General features: G+C 41.0%; 2 protein-coding genes across 3 annotated transcripts; one reads left to right on the forward strand and one right to left on the reverse strand.

The window, feature by feature from the left end:
- The first annotated feature begins 6,435 nt into the window (after nt 1-6,435).
- Nucleotides 6,436-13,193, forward strand: tarbp2 (TAR (HIV) RNA binding protein 2). Its single transcript, XM_085457690.1, has 7 exons — nt 6,436-6,658; nt 8,259-8,573; nt 8,797-8,866; nt 8,967-9,084; nt 9,543-9,670; nt 9,906-10,101; nt 11,037-13,193. Exons 1-7 carry the CDS (start codon nt 6,606-6,608, stop codon nt 11,192-11,194), a joined length of 1,038 nt encoding a protein of 345 aa, XP_085313816.1. The 5' UTR covers nt 6,436-6,605; the 3' UTR covers nt 11,195-13,193.
- Nucleotides 12,915-24,608, reverse strand: tespa1 (thymocyte expressed, positive selection associated 1). 2 transcript variants are annotated; one of them, XM_085457688.1, is made up of 12 exons: nt 23,451-24,608; nt 22,414-22,596; nt 22,068-22,110; nt 21,121-21,161; nt 19,452-19,505; nt 17,683-17,722; nt 17,349-17,393; nt 17,146-17,241; nt 16,769-16,977; nt 15,468-16,636; nt 14,737-14,824; nt 12,915-13,438 (listed from the first exon to the last, which is right to left on the reverse strand). In XM_085457688.1, the coding sequence occupies exons 2-12, from the start codon at nt 22,550-22,552 to the stop codon at nt 13,347-13,349; spliced, it is 2,016 nt and encodes a 671-aa protein (XP_085313814.1). In that variant the 5' UTR covers nt 22,553-22,596; nt 23,451-24,608; the 3' UTR covers nt 12,915-13,346. The 2 variants fall into 2 exon arrangements, with proteins under 2 accessions (XP_085313814.1, XP_085313815.1); XM_085457689.1 differs by having other exon boundaries at nt 23,305-24,608.
- Nucleotides 24,609-25,726: the final 1,118 nt, after the last annotated feature.

Consider the following 25,726-nt stretch of genomic DNA (forward strand, 5'->3'; position numbering starts at 1 on the left):
TTGAAAGAGAATTTTTTTGTGTTGTTCCTACACAAAATCCTTCAGAGAGGAAGCTTTAACATGAAGACGGAAATAATGAGAAGCAATTCTTCCATGAGCCTTCACTTTATCATTTTATCACACTTTATCCCCTTCTCTCGCCTCACTTCACATCATTCTTTTCATATCTTACTGTATTTCCACCTCAGCCTGGCTAACCAAATACTTTCATTATCTTTTGCAGCACAAACAAAGCTGTTCACTGAATTGGAGTCTTAACTCCACACAATGACCCCCTTTCAGAGATCCACTGTAGTTACACTCAAGACAATTACTCCACTCTCCAGCTCGAGAGGGGTAATTACTGAGAGCGATGCTCCAGGAGAGTCAGGAGAGAGAAGAAGAGGGGATTAGGACAGGGGAGCTGTGGTTGTATTGTTTATCCAGGGAGGCGGTCAAACAAAGAACCCCAATTAAGGAAGGATGCGGGACGAAAGACACGATGTGGTGATACAGACGCTGAGAAGAGGCCGAGCCGATCCCCCAAGCATCTTTTAAAACGCCTCTCTTTTTCTCTGCCACTTTTCCTGGGTTTGAGGAAGAGTTAAAGTCCCAACAAGTGGCACTTGTTTGTCCTTCTCACCACTTTCTTGTCAGGTTACTCAGGCTTTTCCAGACTAATAAAAATACTTTAGGAGGGCGGATTTCCCGCTGTGTTTTAAAAGAGAGATAGCCTCAGGATAGACCAAATGAGGCCCCAGATATGTGCACCAGTAGCAGTGCCAGACAACAATGATTTAAGGAGCTAATCTTTATCATAATTAAGCATATTTCCAACAAGATATAGCAAGGCAGGCAAGCACACATGACAAATTTAGAGATATGGTCAAGTTTCATGGAAAATCTCAATTCGTAAACAATTACAATACATTAAACTAGAACAGGAAACAAAACACTGGCTTCATAAAAGTAAAGACTTTCATGACAGAAGTGAAGAGGAGACCTGCGCTGTTTGAACCCCCCTGAATCTACTGACTCTACTATTGTAACATTTACACTTCCCAGGCTGCATGGTTCCAATTTAGGGCTTCTAATGAGCTGTAGTTGAGGTCAATTTATATAAAACGTCCCGGGGCCGACTCTGTCATCAAGGGCCGACATGTTTATGGTGGTCTGAAGTGGGCACACGGTCGAGTCCACAACATAAAAGGCAAACATGGGGAATGAGGTATGGGTAGGGTGTGTCAGGCCAGCGAGAGAGGGTGGGGGGGTTAAGAAGACGGTCAGTGGCTTTTAAAACCTCTGCTAGTACTGGTATTTTCTGCCTTTTTAAAATACACTGCCTTTGCAGTGGTGGTGGTATACTGTAGCCTTAACTTTATTTTTACTTCTTTTATTTAGAAAGCCAGGAAACATTAAGTGTTTCTTCAAGTAACAGCGTAAAAAGAAAATATACATGCAGTGACACATAGAGGCAAAAAGCAGAAGCTGGGACAATCTGTTCCATATGGTTTGCCCACAAGTGCCCATTTGCTCCATTTACAAAATCAAAAGCAGACTTAATAAGACTAAAAAGGTTATTCCAGAGGATCCTAGACACACCTGCTTAAGCCATCGTGCAACTAATTTCCGATCTAACAAACACAAAGAAGCAATTTTAGAATATTTCCTCGCCCGGTGTTTTGTTAAGCGTTGACGACTCGATGAGTTACGCAAACTCAAGCTTAATGAATTACTCCGGGGAGGGGATCAGATTCCAGTTCATTAGAATGAAAGCCCTCATCGTGATGTGTTGAACAAAATGCTAATTAACCTCTTTTCCTGCTATTATCCGGTCCTAACTGATTAGTCACATAAAACAATGGGCTGTGTTCTGATATAGCCACAGGCACAAGTACCCCTACCTCTACCTGCCCGCATGTGCGGGCGGGGGTTTGTGAGAGGCAGGACAAAAGCGCAGGTGTCTGCAGGTGTGCCTGGGTCTCTGTGGCGAACAGTGGGCTGAAATGGGAAAGAATGTCAGCATGCCCAGAGGCTCAACAGCCAGGCCGCAAGTAACGACAAGATAAGGCTTTAGTGGCAAAGTGGAAAAGTAAAGTGACCTGAGTGAACCATAGCACGACCCGAAGAGCAAAAGAGGTCAGGCTAAACGAAACAAAGGTAAAGGAGAAAGACATTACAGGTAACAGAGGGCAAGAGGTAAAAAGGTCAAGCATGCTTTGCTGATGATTTGTTTTTATCTTTTTTAGCAATGCTTTACGTGGCTGAAGCGGAAACTGCACTATGAAAAAGTTCAAAGTACAAAAGATGTCTCTCAGTGATTAAGCATCTTTGTGGATTTTGCTCTATTTGCGCAGTAAATTCCACTCAATCCCAATCCTACTGCATTACTTCCTAAATCTCCTCGCTGTGCTACACTCACCGTAACACTGGCGATCGAGGTTTGGCCGACCTTGGTGTTAATGAATCAAGTATAAGCCGTGCGCCTCACACCATCAAACTTGTAATGCTTCTCTTATTTCCAATGCTAATCTTACAATATTAAAGCTTTTTTCCCCTAGTCTGTGAAGTTCCTTTAAAGTTTAAAAAGAAGTGCTCCCTCACTGCCCAACGCACCAAATGCACCACTAAATGAGGCCATTTTGTTTATAGGAACTGTGGGAGGGTTGTGGGTGACTCTGTGCCCCTTTAAAAAGATAATATGCTTCCCATTTAATGGCCTCCGGATGACAAATTGCTTCCAGGGGAAAATTAGGTTAAGAAAATTGCATGTGTGACACGTAAAGACATATCTGCTCAACTTAGGATGTTTGGCATCCATAAGTCAAATATGCGCAGTAATAGGTGCAGTTGATATTCTTTGAAGAAAAAAACACACACACACGTTTGCTCACAGGCTTTGAATGAGGTGCACACGTGGGCTGTTTGTCAATTATCACGTACGCCCAATCCTGACTGTCTTCGCGTGCAAATCACAGCTTTAACAGAATCTATCACGAGAACATATACAGCAAAGCACGGTTTACCCCATTTTTGCCATGATGGAAAGTTTCTTTCTTTCAAGACAAGCAGGCCTATATCTCTTGGAGCTGGTTGGAAAACCACTCAGAAAATTGATGGCCCATTATAACCTAATACCGTTACAAATATCTAGAGCACCATTAAAGTGTTCTTTCCTTTTGAAAATGCTTACTATCTTGACGGTATTCTGACTGACACAGAGCCCAAACCATCCTTGTTTACTTTTTTTAAGTCAAGCCACTAAATACTTCCTTGGAACATTTAAAGTGGAGGGATTTAAGAGAGACAGTGCAGAGAAGGGGTGGCGGAGGTGTAAAAACCCACAGCTCTCAGGAGAAAAGGTAGAGAAAACAGAGTCGGGGAGAACCGCCACTGAAAGAACAGCAGTAAGTGAGAAAAAGAACGGAGTCGAATAGTAAATGAATCTGGATGCGAATCAACAGAATGAGGAAACTGAAGAAGGAAAAAACAGTCAGGGAGGAAGGAGGGAGAAGAGAGAGAGACAGAGAGTCGAAACGCAGAAGGAGAACGGAGCGATTTGGGTTGGAAGTGGGAGCTGGGAGCCAGGGTTGGCAGGGTTTGGTGGAGGAGTGTGGTGGTTCAGAAGTCCTCCAGCGCGAGGCGCCAGTGTGTCCGGCGGGGGCCCTGACCATGAGCTGCCTCACCCCCCCAGAGCCACGGCCACAAACCCCCTCTCCCCCTTCACCACCACCACCACCGCCACCCATCCAACCCAAAACCCACTGGCAGGCAGCGCTTCACTGAAGCTGCTGCTGCATGTTTATTTAATATTCTGAAGAAATTGAAATATCTTTGCGGGTTAACACACATACATACACAATTACATATCACTCACTCACACATACGTACAAGCGCGCATACATTCACACACATTACCACCACAATATATAAATAAATAAAGTCGAGTAATAACGTTCTCTTGATCTGTGGCCAAGAGCGGAGTCGGAGAAAATCTTTTTCAAATGGTGTTTTCAGAAGCGCAGAGGGAGGGGCGTGAATGTCTGACGCTGCGTGTTGCCTGAGCATGTCAGTCTCGGTCTGGTTCCATCAGAGAAAGAGAGAACATTCACAGCAAAAGATACTCCCAGTGTGACAGAAACACCGAAATTTAACCAAATGTGTGACTGTGCTGATATATTCAAATGACAGCTAGTGGATCGTGTAGATTCAGTGAAAAAGAAAAAAGAAATCACAGGTTGGGCAATTTAGCCACAGAGTGTGTGGTCCGTGAATGGGAGCATGTATATGAGGTGTTTGAGAAGTGTTAAATGAACAAATGTGCATGCCAGCTTTTTTTTTCTGTGTGCGTGAGTGAATGTATATGCACGCACGCACATCCATAATGAGTGTGCGATCATTACAAAGCAATTCCTTCAGACAGAAATCCCTTAAACAGCCTTGGTTTTGGTCTTCATGCTATCCCCCTTCTGTCTCCTCTCTCCTCAACAGCCACCAACCACTGCTGCTGCCAAAAATAACACAGGAGCGCCATTCGAACCCGCGCCTCACCACAGCGCAGCCTGGCCGCAAGAGAAGGATCAAAACACACACAAAAAAGGAAACACATCATATTGTGGAAGGAGGGAAAAAGAGCAGCTCGAGGCTTCAAGATATCTACTGATGATTTTGGCAAGCAAAGAACCACACATACTAATGCACCAGGCCAAGGCAGGGAAAAGGAAAGTGTGTTTGTGGATGTGCGCATACAATTTGGATGAAGTATACTGTAACTGCTAAGAGATGGCATTCATCGCTGATCTCATTCAGTCAAAGATTTAACCACAAGCTCAATAAAAACGCTTACATTATCACATTATAGGTCAATAAATTGGAGCCTTCAGCTGATAAATAAAGTCTCGGAGAATAAGACAAATTAACGCTGAAAGTATGAGTAATGAGGAGGAGGGGTGCACTCCGGTCACAGATACTCAGGTCAGTGATAAATCACGCTGCTCGGATTGTAGGTTTAGGAGTTCAAATGGGAGGCAGCTCTACTCATTGTCATGGCCAGTTCACTTTGTGTTGCGTTTGGCAAAGCGGGCTTATCCACACTGACACGCTGATGCCAGTGGACGAAGTTTTCAGAGCTCCGGTTCGACAGTGGCCAGCAGGGCTTTGCAAGCGCACCATCATGGGATTAATTGTTGATCCCCGGAATTAAAGATAATTCATGGAAAGGTGGAAAATGCTAATAAAATGAAACATTTTACGAAAGCGCTGCTACATAATTTGGAAAGGAGACTCTGACGTTGTGGGTTCAGATGATTTCTGGGGTCTGCACGGTTCCTTTGGCTATTTATGAAGACACATCTTTCCAAACCAAGCAGGGGAAAAGATCCCAAATTAAAAGAGCTGCCTGACTGTAATATCATTGTAAAAACATTTACTTGGGTAAATTATTTTTCATTGTAATTGTTTAAAATAAATTAAAAGTGCTGAAAATGTTTATTTTGAAAGTTTATAACCTTTTTATTCCATGTAGAGGTTTAACTCTGGATGTTTTCAGAATAAACACTTTGGGGCATATCTGATTTCGAAACCTTATTTTCAGCTTTAGGGTGGTCAGTCCACTACACGAAAGGAATTTCTCGTGTTGCCACGTTGGTCTGTAGTGGATATGACAGGTGCTGGACATCCCAGGGACCCGACAGGGAGGGCTGTCAGCAGGGGAAATCTATAGCTAACTGTCGCCCTCTTCTGGTTACATTTAGGAACACCACACCATTCCCAGTAAAACTTATCAAAATCTGTAGCCTATAATTGGGCACATACACAGTGTAGCTACCTCATGCAAAACATATACAACTGTAGAAATTACTGTAAAAAAATAAACTGTAAGGCCATTTTTTTTATTTACAGGCTAAACAAATAACTTAAAAGTTAAGTAACAAATGTAAGTCAACGTGATGCAGGACTTCTCTATTTTCTTATCAATCTGTTTTTAAATCCTCAGTGGCCTGAGGTGGAAGATTGGCTACCGTGAAAGCGATCATTTACCAAAAAATGTGGACCATGTTCACGGTTTGGAGATGATGGCTCTCACAAAAGACAGCAGGCAGAGCTGAAGATGCTGAGATTTGAGCTGGAGATGAAGCTGCCAAGCTGGGGGAAAGATGAAGACCACTGAGAAGATCCATAGATGCAGCGAAAAAGGACATGTAGTAGGGTGGTGTGACAGAAGACGATGCTACAGCAGATGGTGTGTTTAGCGCCCCCTACAGGGAACAGCCGAAAGAAGAATGTCTGAATCTTTTACCTCTCTAATGTGCATAAATACTTGGATTGACGCCTGTTGTTTACTTCTGTCTGTACCATCCATAGAAAGACATGTTTCGTGAAATCTCAACGTTAAATGTGCCAAAACAGATGTTTCGCAGTGAGCCGATGACGTCATATCATCGCGCCAGAGGACTCCGCTATTGTAGTCTGTCGGGGCGGCAGTGACGGGGGGGCTTTGCTTTATGCCGTCGCCTCATCATCTGTAAGGGGGAACAATAAACAGCGTCTGATGAAAGCAAGTGTCTGTTTTGGTGGGGGGGATCTGCCATCCGAAACCGACCGGCTCTGTCTGCGTGAAATAGGGAATGAACGACGAGACAGCATCGGACAGCTGGAAGAGAAACTCCGGGTGCTCCAGGTAAAGCTAAGCTAACAGCTCCCCCGGTCAGACCACCACACTCCTCCTCCAGTAACAAACAAGACGAGAAGGCTGGCTTTTAGTAGGGTTTCAGAAACAGAGCTGTAAACACGAGCTGCTAGCATTTTTTTTCCTGACAGCTGCATGTTGCAAAACTGTGACGCCAGAATGACGGCATCGGGGCTGCTGGAGACTTTGGTGACATTCGTGGTGTTTTACTCAGTTTCCACACTGTGTTCAGACTCTCCGATAATAAAGTGGCTACACTCACACTGAAAACTTTTGTAAGCTTCCCCTTTCCCATAGAAAGTGACTATTAATGAATAATTAGATCAGCGATGGCTGTATTGATCTACAGCACGTGCATTAAACAGGAAATCTCCACTAAAAGGTTTTTTTGTTTGTTTTTTTGGTCTAAGTCTATCCATGTTTGAGGACCTGAGCTCCATAGAGCTTATCTAGTTGTAACACTGAATTATTCATTATTAAAGCACATTACTGTGGACAGCTTGCACTTGAAGGCTTGAGAAAGAAATGTCTGTGTAGGTTCTCAGTCGTCCAGGTCATCGTAATCTAAGGACCTTGGAAAGAAAAGGGACTGGACTTCTTTGAGTTTCTTGAAGATGTTTTACCTCTCATCTGAGAAGCTACGTCAGTTCTAAGACCAAATGCTGGAAAGTCCTAGATTGTAAGCAACTGTTGATCATGTGCCTCATCACATGGGCCAAGATGTGAAACAGGGTGTTGGTCATTATCAGCAGAGGTTTCGGGTGAACCCACTGTGAGACATTGCTTCACCCTATCATGTGAGTTACATGGGAAGAGATCGCAAAACTACACTATAGGTGGCAGAGAGTTCAAAAATGGTGCTTCAAATAGATGGCTTCTTTCACTCCTCTTTCAAACTGTCTTCTTTGTCCAAAATGTGAATATTGACATCCTTGAAAGAGTGACCTTTGACCTTTAGATGCAGACGTACAGCTGAGTCTTGTCTTGTCGAGGTGGCTCTTCTGTGTTGTGCCGTGCATTTATGAAGTGGCTGTTTGGTTTCTCCAGTGAGAATGAAGCACAACTTTGCACAGATGTTTTATGATCATTTTTGCAGCCATATATTTTTATACAGATCAGACTTTGAAATCAGTGCATTTTTCTTCTTTTTACTTCATTTTTTTATTCTACTCTTCTGTCAACATTATTTGATATTTCTGTCAAGTTTCAGGGGAATTAAAATCTCCTTTAATTGGTGAATATAAGCATAGATATATGTAACTGTAATTGTTTCTGTAACTCTAATTTGAAGACAGAGAATTCAAAATATATAGAAAAAGTATCAAAAATATAGTTCCCCGTAATATTTAGTGAGATTTTTACTCTCCTAATAGTTTTTGTTTTAATTTTTTAATGGAATAAAAAACTAGAGTGATTAAAAAATAAAATAAATATAGATATAAAAATGAAAATAAAAATAAATAAGAAATAACAAAGTAAAACTATGAAGTTACACACAGTATATTAAACCCTATATACAATTATTTTTCTTGTTTGCATGAAAAGGTGTTTCTGGAGAGTCTGTCTCATGCGAGGTTTTTCTCTTATGTAGTATTGAGCAAATGCTGGCTGTGAATCCCGGAAAGACGCCCATCAGTCTGCTGCAGGAGTATGGAACGCGGATAGGCAAGACCCCAGTGTATGACCTGCTGAAGGCCGAGGGACAGGCCCACCAGCCCAACTTCACGTTCCGCGTCTCCGTTGGAGAGATCAGCTGCACCGGCCAGGGGCCCAGCAAGAAGGCAGCCAAGCACAAAGCAGCTGAGGCTGCTCTGAAGATGCTAAAGGGAGGCCTCGGAGGTCCTGCTGGAGTTGGTATTGGAGTAGACGGGTTTATTGGGGTTGATGTGTCTACTGATGCAGATGGGTCAGTTTTTCTGTTTAATTTTTATTTATCTTCTTATAAAACAACCTCATTACAGTTAAAATTATTTAAAAATGTTTATCCATACAGCTTAGTCTGCTTTAAACATCTAATAAGCAGGCCAGCCTGAATGTTATGAAGAGCATTTCAACACTTAACAAGAGTAAGATAGAGCGTTGTGTGGTTTCATTGTTTCCTTTTTTGTTTTTTCTCAACCTCTGTGTAGTGCCCAGTCAGAGATGAAGACCACAGGCACTTCACAGCAGTCTGAATGCAACCCTGTAGGGGCTCTGCAGGTAAACGCAGACAGCTACCAAGGTTTCATTTTGCTCTCATTATTTCTGCGGCTTATAAATTTTCCAACTTTTGGTTTCTTTTTTTACTTTGTTCTGTCAGGAGCTGGTGGTGCAGAAAGGATGGCGTTTGCCAGAGTACACGGTCACTCAAGAGTCTGGTCCAGCACATCGCAAAGAGTTCACCATGACCTGCAGAGTGGAGAGATTTGTAGAAATCGGTACGTTGCTTTGTTTCAATCTCTCAGCCTGCGTGCGCGTGTGTATGTGTGTATGTGTGTACCATGCTTACATATCTTTGTGGGGACAAAATGCCTGACCCACGAGTTTCATTTTTGAGACTCAAAATGTGGTTTTAGTGTCAGGGTTACAGTTAGGGTTAGGCATTCAATTTTAATGGTTAAGGTAAGCTGCTAGGAAAAGCATTGTGTCAATTAGATGTCCCCACAAAGACATGAAAACACAATTTTGTGTGTGGGTGTGTGTGTGTTCACTAATGAAATATTATTGATAGAAAACAGCTTAATAAAACTGAGCAAAATCATATATCTTTTGTTACACCTTTCACACTGGTCAACTAAGTTGTGACGTTCCTTGACTTACTCTCTTAAAGCATGAAAACTTAAGAGATATCAAGCACATCCTTTGGTTTCTGATGCAATCTCCTCTTCCTCTCCAGGAAGTGGTACATCTAAGAAGCTAGCCAAGAGAAACGCAGCAGCTAAGATGTTGTCACGCATACATGATGTCCCCGTAGATATGAGGACCAGCAATGATCCTGATGCCGAAGATGATACATTTACTATGGTGGGAATCAAACGCTGTTACACTGACTGACAAATGTTTATTAAGCATCATTAGAGGAATTAGAGTTTAGTTCACTTCTACGTAGTAACAAACTATTTTTGTAAATTTCATTTTTCTGTATTTCCTGAAGCATTATTAATTTAGCATAATCTCTGATTCATATGCTCTGTTGTTACTCTTCTGTCTCATGGTTATTGCACGTAATGACATTGTCCATTAATTCCTGCATGCACAGAACATGGGCAGCAGAGCGGAGTCGGGTAAAAGTAAAGGCTTCAGCTGCACGTGGGATTCTCTGCGTAACTCTGCCGGTGAGAAGATCCTCCAACTCCGCAGCCACCCTCTGGGCATGCCCTCTGATTCCAACTTCTGCTCTTTGCTGAGTGAACTGTCTCTGGAGCAGCGCTTTGATGTCAGCTACCTGGACCTTGGTGAGTTCACAGACCGTACCTGTCACACTTCTCTCTTGCGTTCTTGCATTCTCGTTAAAAGGAGGATGGTATACAAAGCGTAAAGAGCCGCTGCTGATGCGCCTGCTGACAGGAAGAGCTGCATTTTTGTTAGTATCTGTTAAATATGGTAATTCAGTGGAGTTTTCACTGCGCTGCTTAAGATCTGTTAGGTTGTGAAAGCCTCTTACTGTTTCACATCTGGTTTGCACCATCTGCACGCACTTGCAGAGGATACAGGGTAGATTTTGATGTCATGCCCATAAAAAAAAGGCAAGCTGTGTTGTGGTCGTTATTACTGTCACCAGATATTGAGGAAGTAGCCTGCAGCTGCTTGTTATCTTGGTTTTATGTAGAACCATTTTTTTAATGTGGACAGTTTCAATTCGATTCAATTTTATTTATATAGCGCCAAATCACAAGGCGCTTAAAGCTCTTCACCGAAACAACAGTTTAACGTAGCAGATTTACATTAATGAATCGAATTATTGGCATTTGTTTGTTATCTCTGCTCGATTTATTTGTGTAATTAACACACATTTTCTTTCTTTTTTTTAGTATTAAAACCTGTCACGGTCATTATTTTATCTTCTGCAAACTATATGATCTATGTAATCGTGACAAAAGTGTTAGTTTTTCTTAAAGTACGCAGTAGATGAGGGTAGTTATTACTATATTCTTATATATGTTTTAGTTACAGTAGTTTTGATCATATTATTATTATGCCTGTATATGATAACGGTACATTGAATTAGATGTACAGTATTAATAACAATGTTAACTGTCAAATCTTTCATTCTGAAGTACACCACACATATGTTATGATATTATTTAAAAAGTAGCAGCAATCCTGTAAATATCAATTTTATAATAAAAATGAAACTCGTGATTTTGTATTTTGTTCCTTCTGTTCTCAGAGGAGCGCAGTCTCAGCGGCCTGTGTCAGTGTCTCGTGGAGCTCTCCACGCAGCCAATCACCGTGTGTCACGGCTTCGCCCCAAACATAGATGGTGCCCGAGCCAACGCAGCCCACAATGCACTGCAGTACCTCAAAATCATGGCAGGAGGGAAATGACGAGCGTGTCAGCCCCCCTCCCTCACAGACTTGAACTCACCACTACAAAATGCCATCATAAATTTCTACTTTGGATGACGGAGGCACTTTTGTGATGAACTCAAATAACATGAATTACCTCAAATTTAGAAATGAAGACTCTTTATGCCCCGAGATTTTTTAAAAGTCCTATTGATGATGCCAATGAAGATTTAGTTGCCCCCCCCCAAAAAAATCACTTGACATTTACAATATTTATCACTAATTATGTATTTTTACTTTTTTATATCACCCTAGTTGTTTTCATCTGAATTTATAAATGGTGCTATCGTGGTAAACTATACGTTGCAAATTACTTGAGATAAAATTCTGATGCCGTGAAATGACCAGGGCGTGAAAGGGGTCTGAAGAAAATGGAGTGGAGTCATCCGTTCACTGCTGCTTTGTTAAATCCCTGTTTTCATGCACGGACCTAAAAGAGCCCAGACTTGAAGAAAAATTAAGAAAAAGAGACTGCTGAGTTATTGTCATAGGACAATCATCTTGAAGATTAACCATTTTACACACAAGTGTTAAAAAATGTTGGTTTTAGTATGAAAATAGCCCCCCTGTCACATGCTAGTTCTTTGTTTGGGTCTGTTAGATTAGGTTTATATGATTTAATGTTTAATAAACACATTATTTGTGGCTACACCTTTTGTTGCCCTCTCTCTGAAACAGTCCACTTATATTATTGTGCGGCCTTTACAATAGACCCCCCCACCCCTCCCCCATATGTTCTAATTGGTCAGTTGAACTGACACAGTGGTATCTGAAATCCCAGTGTCTTGATAATGTTTTTAATGTTCTGGGCTTTTTAAGGTAACTTTGATGTTAAATCAGGGAGTTGAAAATGGTTTTATTTAATGAAATGTTTCACATTGCTGTTTCCATGGAAATAAAAGCATGTCACTGGGTCTTCAGAGGAGTAAAATAGTTTTACTGTAAGATTCAGCAAAGGCAGCTTCCCATTACTCATGATGTGTCAAACTAGCCTCCATGCTGGCTTTACATCAGTCCGTTACGCAGTGACATAAATTAGTCTATTATGTTTCAGAACGACTACTTTTGCCGTGTAAGCAAACCTTTTTTTTAACTTTCCAAACAAACAAAGCTAAGCAACCCCCAAAACACTGTTAGAGGCTCTTACATTTAAAACCCCCAAATTAAAGCTGACTGTCTGCTGCGCTGTGCTCTGAATGTTTGGCTATGCTTTCTAAAGAACATTAATATTTTGGAAACTCCGTTATGAATTGCCCTCACGTAGTTTCATGATGTGTCACAGTCTAATTTCTTTTCTTTCTCACACTTTACGTTAAGTTTGTAAATTCATTTCTGTTGCGATAAAGACACAGCTATGTGTTGGCAGAAAAAGGAAGCGGTACAGTGAGTTTTATAATAAATGTTTGTTCTTCTCAACATTAAACTCACTCTCGTGTGTTAAGCTTTCAATATCACACACCAGACAAAGCCATCATGTCATGTGGACTTCCAAAAGTATTAAAACAATCCCCTTGTTTTTCTGTTGATGTGACTGATAAGTTTCCACATAAAAGCTGATGACTCGCTTCCAGAGTATTCAGTGTAACTGCCTGTTGTGTCACTTCACCTTGCCTTACTGTAGCTGTTAGTTGGTAAAATGCTGTGAAGTCATTTAATAAAATTATTTTTTGCACTACTACAGAAAACGTCTGTCGCTCAATGCAGGATGGACACATTTGTGTAGTTTTATTCACACTGACACTGAGTTCAAGGTGCATGAAACTGATGGTGATGCTGACATTAAACTTGTGATGCTCCTCTGCTGTGATACAAAAACAATAAATGGAAGTAAAACGTTAGCTCCACAGGAATAATCTTTGAAATGCAGCCTTTCACCTGTATTATGACTAGATTGCCATTTAAATAAAAGATTTTCCACTGTCTACTTATTAAGAATACAATAATCTTTGTTAAATATGAGCACAATGGAAAAACTTAATACTTTGTTCAAAAATATTCTCACTGAAAAAAACCTTTAAAATCGTGACATGAGCAAGTCTTACAGTACGATGATTTTATTTTGATAGGAAGTCCTCGGCAGAGTTTCACAAACTCAGGCACTGCCGTACATGCTGTTTGCATGAGCTTTCTGTCATCTGCTGTGTCTGTCTGATGAGGGGCTGACTTCTTCGTCTGCGTAGCCGCTGCTGTCCGACTGCATACTGTCACCGCGGACCACTTCACCTATACGAGGGAGCAAACACAGATATGTTCTCCAAACTCTGGGAAGTGCAGCACAAGTGCAGCAGCACACTGACCTACATAGGCACAGAAACACACACCTGCAGAGCTACTTGTGTACACATCTGTCAAGCTCTCATGTGATGCTGAATTCATATTCATGCTCAAACATTCACACACCAGCCACTTTAGCAGGTACGACCAGTCATTAACACATTTATCTAATTGACTAATCACATGGCTGCAAGTCAGGCATGTTCATGTTCAGACATGATCAAGGTGACCTAGTGAAGTTCACACTGACAATCAGAATGGGCAAGAAAGGTGATTTAGATTAAGTGATATGAAGCGTGGCGTGGTTGTTGGTGCCAGATGGGCTGCTCTTTGCATTTCTAAGGTTTACAGAGAATGGTGCAAAAAAAGAGACAATAACCAGTGAGCAGCAATTATGTGGGTGAAAAATTCCTTGTGGATGTCAGAGGAGAATGGCCTTGCAGAAGAGCATCTCTGAACACACAACACATCGGACATTGAAGCATTGAACCTTCCTATGGTGTGGTCAGATTCTGATGTAAACAACATGAAAGCACGGATCCATCCTGCCTTGCATCAGTGGTTTAGACCTGTGGTGGTGTAATGGTGTGGGTGATACTTTCTTGGCACACTTTGGCCCCCTTAGTATGAACTAAGCATTGTTTGCTCCTGACAATCCTTTTATAACTCCAACGTACCCATCTACTGATGGCTGCTTCCACCACCACGTCACAAAGCTCAAATCACTGTGGGTTCGCTGTACTGAAATGACCTCCACACACACCCGATCTCAGTGCAACACAGCATTTTGGGATGTGCTTGAATGGGAGATTCCCATCACAGATGTGCGCAGTACTGTCATTTCAATATAGAAAGTCTGAGGCAGGCTTTCAGCACCTTACTGAATCTGTGAAGAATTACGGCAGTTCTCAAGACAAAAAGGGGTCCAACCCAGCACGAGTAGTGTATATTTTTATACCTGGGTTTGCCTGAACTACTCAGTTCCTCATTTGACCTCAACACAAGACCTCCAGTAAGCTCAAAGTTTATTCACATGTAGCTGAGCAGTGTTACATGGTAACACCCTTTGACTTCACACATTTTAACTGTTATAACTGTGTGCATCTTTTTTTTTTTCTGTCAGCGAGTTTATGACCACTGCTAACTGCAAACAGCTATTTTAAAACTGTGACAAGTCAAATTCCCATAAACTGTGTTCACAAAATAAAAGTCAAGTTCGTCAAATGAGATGTGAGCACACAGGGTACCTTTGTATGGATGTTTTTTTGAAAATGGTGAGGTTGTAGTTCTTGGAGTTTCTGACTGTCCCAAGTCTTCCTCTCCTGCACTATGCACCTAAAAAGACAAGGGGAATGCCTGCTTAGTAACTGTTTAAAAATAATTTCATGAACAATTACACACAGCAAGAGCTGAAGAAGTCATTGCATCATAGATGTCTATCACTATACAGTGTTTGAAGCCAAATATAAGTGAATATAAGAGCCTCTTTTGTATCATTTGGTTAGGTTTTCAATACTTCTGATAAATAATATTGTTATTTGGCCTGTTTTTCTTTACATAACAAACAATAATCAATGATCAAAATCCTTTTGAAAGAGAAAAAATGTAAGCGCAAGACATATTCCTAATGCAGGCTGTATTCTGGGTCAAAGTGAGCAACACAAAACACCCACGTATTATGAATCATAAATGGTTCATCGCCAATACCAAACATTATCAGAGGAAAGAACATATGGAATATTTGAAGGTGAGATTGCTTTTGAGTAATAATTTGATCATTTTGTTATATCCATTTATACCATTTTCATCATGATGATTATGATGACTTGAGCCTGTTTGGAAAATGTTTACTGAATCAGTTTGTGACGTACTCAGTTTGCTTTTGTTTAATGAAAGTCAGCCAAGCATTGTTAAACTCTTTTCAAATGGTAGTGCTGAGATAACAAGCGACATGAAGCCTATTGTAAAACTACTGTACCTCTTCCAGCTCAAAGGAATTAACCTGCTGAAGGTTACTGGAGAGCTTGCCCAGGCTCTGATGCATCAGAGGATTCAGAAACTGTCCTTGCTTCTCTGAAGGAGACTTTTTCTCACCATAGAAACCATGCGAAGCATGACTAGAATCTGATGTTTTCGAAGAAGAGGATGGCACATCATCGCCTTCCCAGCCAGTCACAGTTATGCAGTAATGAGTGTAGCTACCACTGGGTTCCGAGACAGGAAGTGATCTAGATGCGTCCCCCCGCGTGGCCTCACCTGAAGAGGCAACATCGTCTGTGTGTGAATTCAGGTTAGACTTTGTCACGGAGGCTTGTAGACTGAATTTGTGTGATACAGAACAGGATTTATCTGTGCTTTCTCTCTCTGGGGGAGTCAAACTTTCCGGACTGTGTGTCCTTTGACTGCAAAAAGGTGCCCGGTGTACACTCTCGACTATCTGGGGGCAAATTAAATCGTATGTAACCTTGGCAACAGGCTTTAGTTCCGCTGTCCTTTTGTTAGTTTGTGTCAAACATGAGTCTGGCTCTGGCTGACATGAAAATGATTCAGAGTCGGTTTCTATGACAGTTTCTTCTGATAATGATGATGCTACAGATGTTCTTACACCCTGAGTCATGGAGTCATTTTCACCAGAGTCAACATCCTTTGGCTGTTTATTATCATCCCCCATCTCCGTTTCACAGGTTTTATTTCTGTCCTCGAGAATCTCCATGTCCGTCGTTGACTGTTGAGTTTCCAGCCCATTTTCACCGTCTGTGATCTGGTTAACATCCATAGCTGAATTATTGCTATTACATTCCTCCAAATCCAGCTTCTTGTTAACTCCACTCTTGTTTTTCCACACTATATCCACAACTTCTGGCAGGCTGGATCTTTTCCTGGGTGAAGGCTGTGGAGAGGTGGAGTCAGACCCCCGGGGAGAGCCCGTGTAGAGACACATCTTATTGACAGTGTCCTTCAGCCTCTCTACCGGAGAGCGTGGCTCACTTCGAATGCTGCTTCTGAACCGTTCGATCCTCTGCACAGAGGAAGAGAAGGTAAACTCCGGTGTGGACAGTTTCTGGAGAGGAGTGCGGGACACGTGGGAGTACAGGGAATAGAAAGCGTTGGCCATTGCTGTCAGCACTTGAACCTGTCTGAAACGACCTATGGGAATCAAGAGACTTATATAAATGGATATAATTTACCTTATCACAGATCAAATAATTATATACAGATTACAGCTACAGAAGCCAAAGCAAGCTAACCAACAGAAGAACTACAACTAGATAGTCTTACTAGCAAGAGAGAGGCTGGGGTCTTCTTCTCTTATCCGCCTTATTTGTGAATCCAAGAAGAGTCGGAAGTTGATGCCCTGAGCCTGAGAAGGAAAGGTAAAGAAACGAGGAGGGATGCGCACAGTAACCTGTGGCTCCTCACAGCCAAAACCCAGCTCATACAAAGTCTCCTCTGCATCCTCTGAACACAACTCGAGGACATCTGATATACTAGTGTGAGAAAAAGGAGAGAAAATGTTGTATTACAGCTAATGTAATCATCAAAGCATCAAAGATGCAACCACTATAGTGAATAATATGTTAGAAATGGTGTATACCATGTCATCTGAAAACCATTTTTGAAAATTTGGCGAATACTAAATCCTTTAAAAGACTCACGTTGATGTACTTTTCCAGGTTGAGGCAGAGAAGCAGCTAGAAGTTATGCTGTGGCCCAAGTTCATTGATGGCAAACATAGTCCTTGACGTGGGGTGCTGAACATAAGACGTGTCAGATGTTAGCCTGCATCCAACCTGCATGTTAAAGCCTTTATTTGTGCGTGATCTGTTTATTCTGACGTGTGGAAGAGTTGGTCACTGACCTGGTGAGCCTGCTCTTTTGTCTGAAGGACGGCTGTCGCACCAAGCTTCTTGGTCACCACACAGTGAAACAAAATTATAAATAAATAACATTAGATCATTTATTTACGTTTCTCTAATACTGATTTTGTAAAATTATAAAGTCACATGATGGACAACAATCACACAGCAAGCTTTGTATATTACAAGTAAATTATTAAATGAGAAATGCCTTTAATATAGTGTAAAGATCACCTATGCTATATGCCTATGACTACCAGTTCTTTACCAAATATTTGTTGTTTTCCTGTTTTGCTGCTACTGCCATAACTACATGCTTATATGCTGACTACTCACCCAGGCTCAGGTTTAACATCTCCATCTTCTACCACAGAAGCTGAAACAAGGAAGGCATGTTAAAATAAATTACAACACCTCTGGGTTCAACAGTTTCCCCAGGCACAATACCACAGGGTTGCTCAAGGAAGAAATTCACTTATCAGGAAAGACAAAACGCTACAGAGGATATAAAGTTGTAGATATATTTCTATGATGTGAGTAAATGTAGAAAATCCCCTTCGGCGCTACTCTTCCTTCATTTAATGCAATGCTACCTGCAAAGGGACAATCAAGATCTCTAACAAGCAACAACACCAACCTGTCTCAAATTAATAACTTCTGTTAATTAATGGCTGTGTAAATGAAGACTGAGCTTTCTTTGTTTGACAGCTTAAACCTTTAATAACTTTGTACTTTGAACACTGTATGGTTTCAGTTTTATTTCAGTAAGAGACGTGGAAAATATGTGAGTTAGTTTTTGGTATTTTTGTTGAATTATCTGTTTAATATTAGAAGGAATTTTGTTAGGTACACAATTTCAGCTGCGTATTAACACAAGTTTCTTATCAGTCATTCGCATATAAGCAACTCAATAAATTTAGGCATGTGAACATGGTGAAAACAACCTGCTGAAGTTCAAACTGAGCAGAATGGGGATGATTTACGTGACTTTGAATGTAACATGGTTGTTGGGGCCGGACGAGCCTCCACAGTTACCATATCTCAATCCAATAATAGCAACTTTGGGTTTTAGTGAAACAGAAGATTTGTATCACAGATTTACAGCCGACAAATCTGTAGCAACTGTTGAAAAACTGCTGAAAAAATGGGCCAAAATATCTGAAGAATGTTTCAGACCTCTTGTTCAGTCTATGCAACAAGTCTTAAAACCTGTGACCTTTGCTTACAATCCACTAAGCTTATTGTTCCAGAGTCCGAATATCCGCTAGGTGGTTATTAATGTTGTTGCTTAACCCCTACAACAACAATCATATAACAGTTTTTTCATATATGATCTCCATGTGATCCATAAGAATCTGTATATGTGTAAAGTTGTATTTTTTTTTAATAAGTGTGCCCATTCATGACATAACATAAGAGTTATAAACAAAATATCTTTCAAGCTTTCTCAAAAAACATCCTCATGGCACTGCACAACACTGGGTGTGTCACTGACATATAAACTGCTCAGTCTAATTTGAACATAAACAGAGATTTAAAAACATCAGGATGCACAGTCAAGTTTCCTATAGTAATATAGTCTGCTCTATTATTAGTCTTTTACAAGGGTAAGCAACTATTACGTCATTTGTACAGAGAACACATGAAGGTTAGTTTAAGGGCTTGACTAATCTTCAGATGAATATGAGAAAAGTAGTGGTTATGGCTACGTCTTCAGGAAATTAATGCAAAACTATTTTCAAGAAATATCTGGGGTTGTCATTATCTGCAGTTTCCTTTTTCCTTTAACAGGAATTAATATGTTAGATGCAGTCACGTGAAGACAAACACTCAGTCTGATTTAGAAGAGTTAGCAGAGAGAGCAAGGGGCAGGACCTTTGACATCTCCAGTCAATCAATGTGAATTATCCAGAAACACTCCTTTGCTATTCTCACACCGACTCAGTGGCACATCGCACACTCTTTGTACTAGGGAGCTGACACAGAGAGCTAACCCCAGGCAAAAATCTATGTAATTCCTAAAATTCCTTTAGGATAACACTAAGTATGCATGCAGTCATGTATATTTGTCTTCCCATGCATGAACATATACAGCGTATGCTTACCATCTGCTCCAAGACCCAGGTCATCAGCAAAGTTACCGGCTTGGAGCACAGACTCTGAAGACAAGAAAGTCACAGACATGAATAATTACATGAGAAATACTTTTAAAATAAATTTTAAAAATGTAATGTAGACTTCCTCCATGTACATTATTATGAATGTAGCAAATATGAGAAACCTGTATTTTACCTCACCATTTCGTTTTCGTGCAAATTAAAACTTAAAATCGCCTACTGCATCTCCAAAGGAGTAACAAATTCTACTTTTTACTCCACCACAATCTTTTGACAGCTTTAGTTCCTTATCGTACTATGACACACAAAACATCCGTCTATTTGTTGTCCTGCAAACATGTACGTAAATAGGAGCTGAGCAACCAAAGTTGACACACAGGTTTATCTTTGGCCTCTGAAGGTTCTTATCTGTATCAGCTATAATGACATCATCAGGTTGCCTACCATCTATCTAACAACAGGCTAAAATCTCAGAACAAACAATGCTGTTGCGTGTAATAGTTAAACATAATAAACTCCTTGAGGTTCGGTGATTCATTTGAATGAAAAACAGCTCAAATTAGGAACACTGACAACATGTCTGTGCAGGTTCTCAGTCATCCAGGTCATCGTAGTCTAAGGAGCTTGAAAAGAAAAGTGTCTGGACTTCTGTAAGTTGCTTGAAGACGTTTCACCTCTCATCCAAGAAGCTTCTTCAGTTCTAAGGTCAAATGGTGGAGAGTCCCAGATTTAAACCCAGTGGAAGTTTCCCCCCAAAGAGGGACAAAGGACCCCCTGATGATCCTCTACTACTACTACTAATCACATGAGCCAAGGTGTGAAAACGGATGTGGGTCACAATCAGCCAGGGTTTCGGGTGAGCTCATTGTGAAACCTCCCCCCAACCTATCATGTGATTTCCTGAGGTCAGATGGCCAATGTGGAGAGATTTGAGAGAGACCAAACAGCCACTTCACAAGCGCATGGCACAACATAGAAGAGCCACCTCCACGGGACAAGACTCAGCAGTCCATCTGCATCTAAAGGACAAAGGTCACTCTTTCGAGGATGCCAATGTTCACACGAGAGGACAGATGGTTTGAAAGAGGAGTGAAAGAAGCCATTTATGTCCACTGCGAGCGACCATCTTTGAACAGAGGCGGTGGTTTACGACACCAACTCTCTGCCATCTATAATCAAGTTTTGAGATCCCTTCCCAGACGCCTTAACGCCCACTCACATCCTGGGCCATCTGACCTCAGGAATTCGCATGATAAGGTGGGGCCAGGTTTCACAATGAGCACACCCGAAACCCTGGCTGATTGTGACCTGCACCTGTTTTCACACCTTGGGTCATGTGATTAGGTGGAGGATCATCAGGGGGTCCTTTGTCCCTCTTTGGGGGGAAACTCCCACTGGGTTTAAATCTGGGACTCTCCACCTTTTGACCTTAGAACTGAAGAAGCTTCTCGGATGAGAGGTGAAACGTCTTCAAGCAACTTAAAGAAGTCCAGACGCTTTTCTTTTCAAGCTCCTTAGAACACTGACAACAGAAACATTTGATAACATAACATCAGAATCTGAAACCCTGATAAAAGTATCAGTATGCAGTATTATGAAAAGTAATACTGCATGCCAATATATTTTAAAGCTGAGGTTTGTTTCAGCTCCTACTCACCAAAACTCAGCTGACCGCTGTTCTCTGAGCAGGCATCTGACCTGTAAAATATTCCAATATTTAAAACATGAACACACCCACTGTGAGATCCAATCAGTGTCATGCTTTTATCAAACGAGTGATTAAGTTTGCATAGATAGCTTCATCTGCAGCACGATACTGCCAGAGCTCGTGAGAGCTGCTTCTTAATCAACTTACTGTTGGAATCTGTCAGCTTCCTCTTGTAGGTGTAATAACTCCTTCAAACTAGCCTGGTTACGCTCTCCTATTTCTTTTACTGTACTCTTTTCTGGTGTTACAGGCCATTTCAGTGAAAACGCAGACTATGCAAACTCATTGACCACTAAATGCAACTTCCTTCTTGATAACTGACATAATGTGAACTAATCTGTCTGTGTTCCTTGCAGCAGTTTGATGGGAAAAAAAAGGAAATGATTATTTCCTCCTAGTTATATCATTTTCCCTCTTCTATAAGGAAATATTACAAAGAGTGAAGCAGCAGAAGTTAGTTGTGAGGTTTAGTTTGTATGTGATGAAAAATTCTTACGTCTGAAGACATCTATATGTTGATACTCTGGCTACATATTTTAATCATACTCAGTAACAGGTACCTTCTGTGACACTTAACACTGGTTGATCTTCTGCAAACAAGTGTTCCCAAGACAGCAGAAGGTCAGTTCGGAGCACTGGTTTTATAGTTTAAAGTTCATTGTAAAATTATTTTTTTCCAATGGAACAATAATAAGTCATCATCAAAGTTGACTTTGGTGAAAAACAATACTGCGGCTGCCTTGCTGCAGCGTCTTCCTGGAACACCTGACTTCAGAGAGTTTCCACTTGCTACGCGCTGCTCTTTGTTAACCAGTTTCCAGTGACTTACAACTTGTCCTTTAGTGCTCAAAATATAATCTTACAAGAAAAACAAGCAGTAAAACAAGTTGACTTACCCACAGCTGAGAAGCCAGTTCTCAATCTTTCCCGCAAGGCAACCTGTGGAAATCGCACTTAAGATTATGATTGATCCCCACTGAAGGAACACATGCATTGTGCTATTATTAACTGACACTTAGCCGCTTGTTGTCATGTATATCCTGTTATAAACTCGTGTTATTTTTGCTATTGGTCACAACAAATATATTTTTTAACCCACTATTTATTCTTTACCCAATAAACAGGGTATCCAGCTACTTAGGTATCTTCAAGTTCAGCTGGTCACTTGATGTATGCTGAAGATAGTTAATAATAAACCACCATGGAGGACGATCCCTCCCACGTTCCAGAATCTGCTCTTACCATCAGAGAACACATCATCGTCCGCTATGGAGGCAGATGGGAACGGGCACAGAGGCCCTTCCGGGTCTTCCAAAGTGACCCGCTGACGGCTGCTGTTGATCCATGCTCGCCGCCTCACTGTGGAGGACGAGCTCTCCATCGCTTCAGTTCACAGGACTGCCGGGGGACATGGCTCTGTCAAAGCTGCCAAGGTGCAACAAAAGAGCCGGGGATGAAATGTTGAAGCAGCAACACAGTGTTAGGCTTTAATGTTTACTTTAGGAGAATGAACACCTCTTTACTCTAAAGTCAATTGTATTCAGGATTTTTAGTGATATTTCCCTTCTCATTAAAATTGAGCCATTTTTGCATAGGGATATTAACAGCCGCTTCCTTATCAGTAGTGTTTCTAAGACATCTGTGCATAGATTATACTTGATATTGCAGTAAAAATGAGGTGGCTACACGCAAATCAATCTAGCTATGACATTAAGTTCAGAGACTATACTGCTTAAGGCTCATCAAAGTCAGACAAACAGTTCAGGTGAAATATTGTACCTCCAGGACAGCTGGAGACAAGATAACAGACACAATATAAAACATGTATAGATAAATATTCATTAAGAATTGGTATGTTATGGTTAAATGTTCATGAAGTGAATTTAGCAGTGCGAACCACATATAAACACAGATAATAGAAAATGATATAAGGTCGCTTCTAGTTGCCTTCAGTATGACTGACTAACAGTTCAGTCTAAACCCCTTCAAAGTAAAAGCAGTTATTATTAATTAAAGGTCGTAATTTACTTTAATGTGTAAGGGAAACCAAGTGTAGTTTAGATAAATTTATCGATGAGATGTAAACCATTAAATATATATGGTTATACTAATTAAGAATAATTATTTACTTACTTAATAATACAGCTTACAGGAGCCGTATGTTGGATGTGTGTTCTCGATAATGAGACGGAGTAAGATTTTCTCCATTCAGCTACAGCGAAGCGTCTACATGCTGCCTTAGAGCTCAATCAATGCTGACAACCGAAAAGCAGCCTTACCTTCATCGGCTCGGGTTTCAGTTCTGTATCAGAGGCGTTCTTTGTCTCGTTTCCTGTATGTGGCGACTTAAATACGAGACACTTCATCTGCAATCTTTACAAAACACTTAAAACTGCATCCAGCAGGCTCCCGTTTATCAACGACCGCTCGACGATTCTGGTGATTTCCTTTCGAAAGCAGTCAGTTATAAGTCGGGCTGAATATGCGCGGATCTTGGCGGTGAAGCGGTTTGAGAAGCCTTTGTAGGAAGTAACTTTGCATCTCGTCTGAAATACAAAAGTTTTATCAGCGTGGGATGCAGCTGCTGCACATCCTGCAGAAACAAAAACACAGACAGGTCTGTGGAAATGTCAGAGGCAAAGCTGATGCGACACGAGTGATTTGAATGCAAATCATATGACAGGCAAATAGTGCTTGTTTTTTTTGCACCTCTCCTTTGATATTTGAATTTTACAAAACAAATAAATATTATTTTTGCGTCCAGTGGCCCACAATCATTTTCTTCAGTCGTTTTATTGCGAGGTGTGTAGTTGTTCTCAATGCAGCTGGGAAACTACTTAAAAAGAGCAATGAGTCGCTGAAAATCATAAATAGAAAAAGAAAAAGCAGATTTGCTCTATCTTCGTGTACCATGAAGACACCAAAAAAGTGTAGCCTTGCTAATGCCATGGGAGTACAGAGGCCATTTGTAGCCATCACCCCAACATCCCAGTGCAGTGTGCCACTTAATGCCAGTTTGACATTTTAGCATAATTTTTTGCACTGACTAACACATGTGATGTATCCTCTAAATTTGACTATAGTGACAATCTCTAACTATAGGGCCCATCCTCCTGAAGGGTCTGATTCATCTAATCATTATGCCCAGGTCTTCTACCAGAGGCCTGGGAGTCTGAAGGTCCTGCACATTATGTTGGGTACTCTGGGACTGCACTCCTCTGGACAGAGATGCTCATATATATATTAGAAGGAGCTGACATCAGAAATCCTACCAGCGGCTAGAAAAAGATGACTTACAGGACAGCACAGAGGCTCTGATCATGGCAGCACATGAACAGGCCCTAAGCACCATAAAGGACAGGACTCTACCACAGCTGACAGAACCCAAACTGCCGACTGTGCAACGGCGCCCCAGAGACTATCCAACACATAGTAACAGGATGCAAGACACAAGCTTGGACTGCATACCCTGAGAGATACAACCAAATGGCTGGGATAGTGTACAGGAACATCTGTGTTGCATATGGATTACAAGAACAGCAAGGTCCTAATGTCCTGTGAGACTTCTGAGTTCCAGACCGACAAGCAGCTGCGGGTCAACCAACCAGACATAGTGATGACTGTGGTAATACCAGTAGACAGCAACATTGGGAAGGAGCACGAGGAGACAGAGAACTACCAGAAGCTGAAGGAACAACTGGAGCAGATGTGGAGGAATAGCCCAAAGTAATCGTGGTGGTAAGAGGAGCTGTAAGAAGCTGTAACCCTGCAGATTCCTCGCACAACATCAGAGGTCTCTTGTCAGAAGAGGGCAGTCCTGGGATTTAGAGTATTCAGAAATCAGGACTATCCATGCAGTAAAGTACAAAAAATGTGAAAATAAGCGTCATTTAATGAAACCAGTAAAGATACGAATGAGTTGAACTCAGTTCTGCCCAGTATTTATTGAATTTTATTATAACCTTAAAATGAATTGCCCACCCCTGATTTAGGCTATTTATTAATCAACATTTGTCACCTGATTAATAAATAACATTTTTTATTTGATTATTCTTACTTTTTAATAATCACCTACAGGTAAAAAGCTGTAAAAGTCATGTTTTAAATAAATGTTAACATTTTCCACTATGATGCATATCTAGTATTTTCCTTTAAATATTCACAAAAAATCACTTAATGTAGAAACTGTTAATTTAAAAAAACAAACTGTGCCATTGAAACGCAGGAGCAATGGTTTCTGAAAATAACTGTGGGTCCACATTTACAAGTTTTTCAGATATTTTGCATGTAGGCTGTAGTTTTATTTATCTGTTGTAAGGACAGTACTGTATTTTATGAAATGCTGTAGTGATGTTACTTTCTGGGCTAATACTGGACAAAAAGCTGATGTTATGATTGTCTGCATAGTAAAGTATATGATGAAAAGCCTCTCTTTAACGGTATCGTATCACTCCATTTATTTCCAGACTACATGAATGCTTCAGTTAGTGCTGCTAGATCAGTTCAGAGTGTGGTGGTGTCATGCATGCATCAATGTGTGTCGGTAGAAGTATTC

The sequence above is a fragment of the Copadichromis virginalis genome, linkage group LG5, assembly GCF_057382275.1.
Source record: "Copadichromis virginalis isolate Kocher_CV1m ecotype Utaka linkage group LG5, C_Virginalis_male_GT1.1, whole genome shotgun sequence".
Lineage (NCBI taxonomy): Eukaryota > Metazoa > Chordata > Actinopteri > Cichliformes > Cichlidae > Copadichromis > Copadichromis virginalis.

Bases quoted from the DNA above. Each gene is read 5' to 3' on its own strand.
- tarbp2 (XM_085457690.1), top strand. From the start codon at position 6,606: ATGAACGACGAGACAGCATCGGACAGCTGGAAGAGAAACTCCGGGTGC. The intron at 6,659-8,258 runs GTAAAGCTAAGC...TCTCTTATGTAG, and splicing joins AGAAACTCCGGGTGCTCCAG to TATTGAGCAAATGCTGGCTG. The intron at 9,085-9,542 runs GTACGTTGCTTT...CTTCCTCTCCAG, and splicing joins GGAGAGATTTGTAGAAATCG to GAAGTGGTACATCTAAGAAG.
- tespa1 (XM_085457688.1), bottom strand. From the start codon at position 22,552: ATGGAGAGCTCGTCCTCCACAGTGAGGCGGCGAGCATGGATCAACAGC. The intron at 17,723-19,451 runs GTAAGCATACGC...TCCTTGTTTCAG, and splicing joins CCTGGGTCTTGGAGCAGATG to CTTCTGTGGTAGAAGATGGA. The intron at 17,242-17,348 runs GTCAGTGACCAA...TCTTATGTTCAG, and splicing joins CAAAAGAGCAGGCTCACCAG to CACCCCACGTCAAGGACTAT.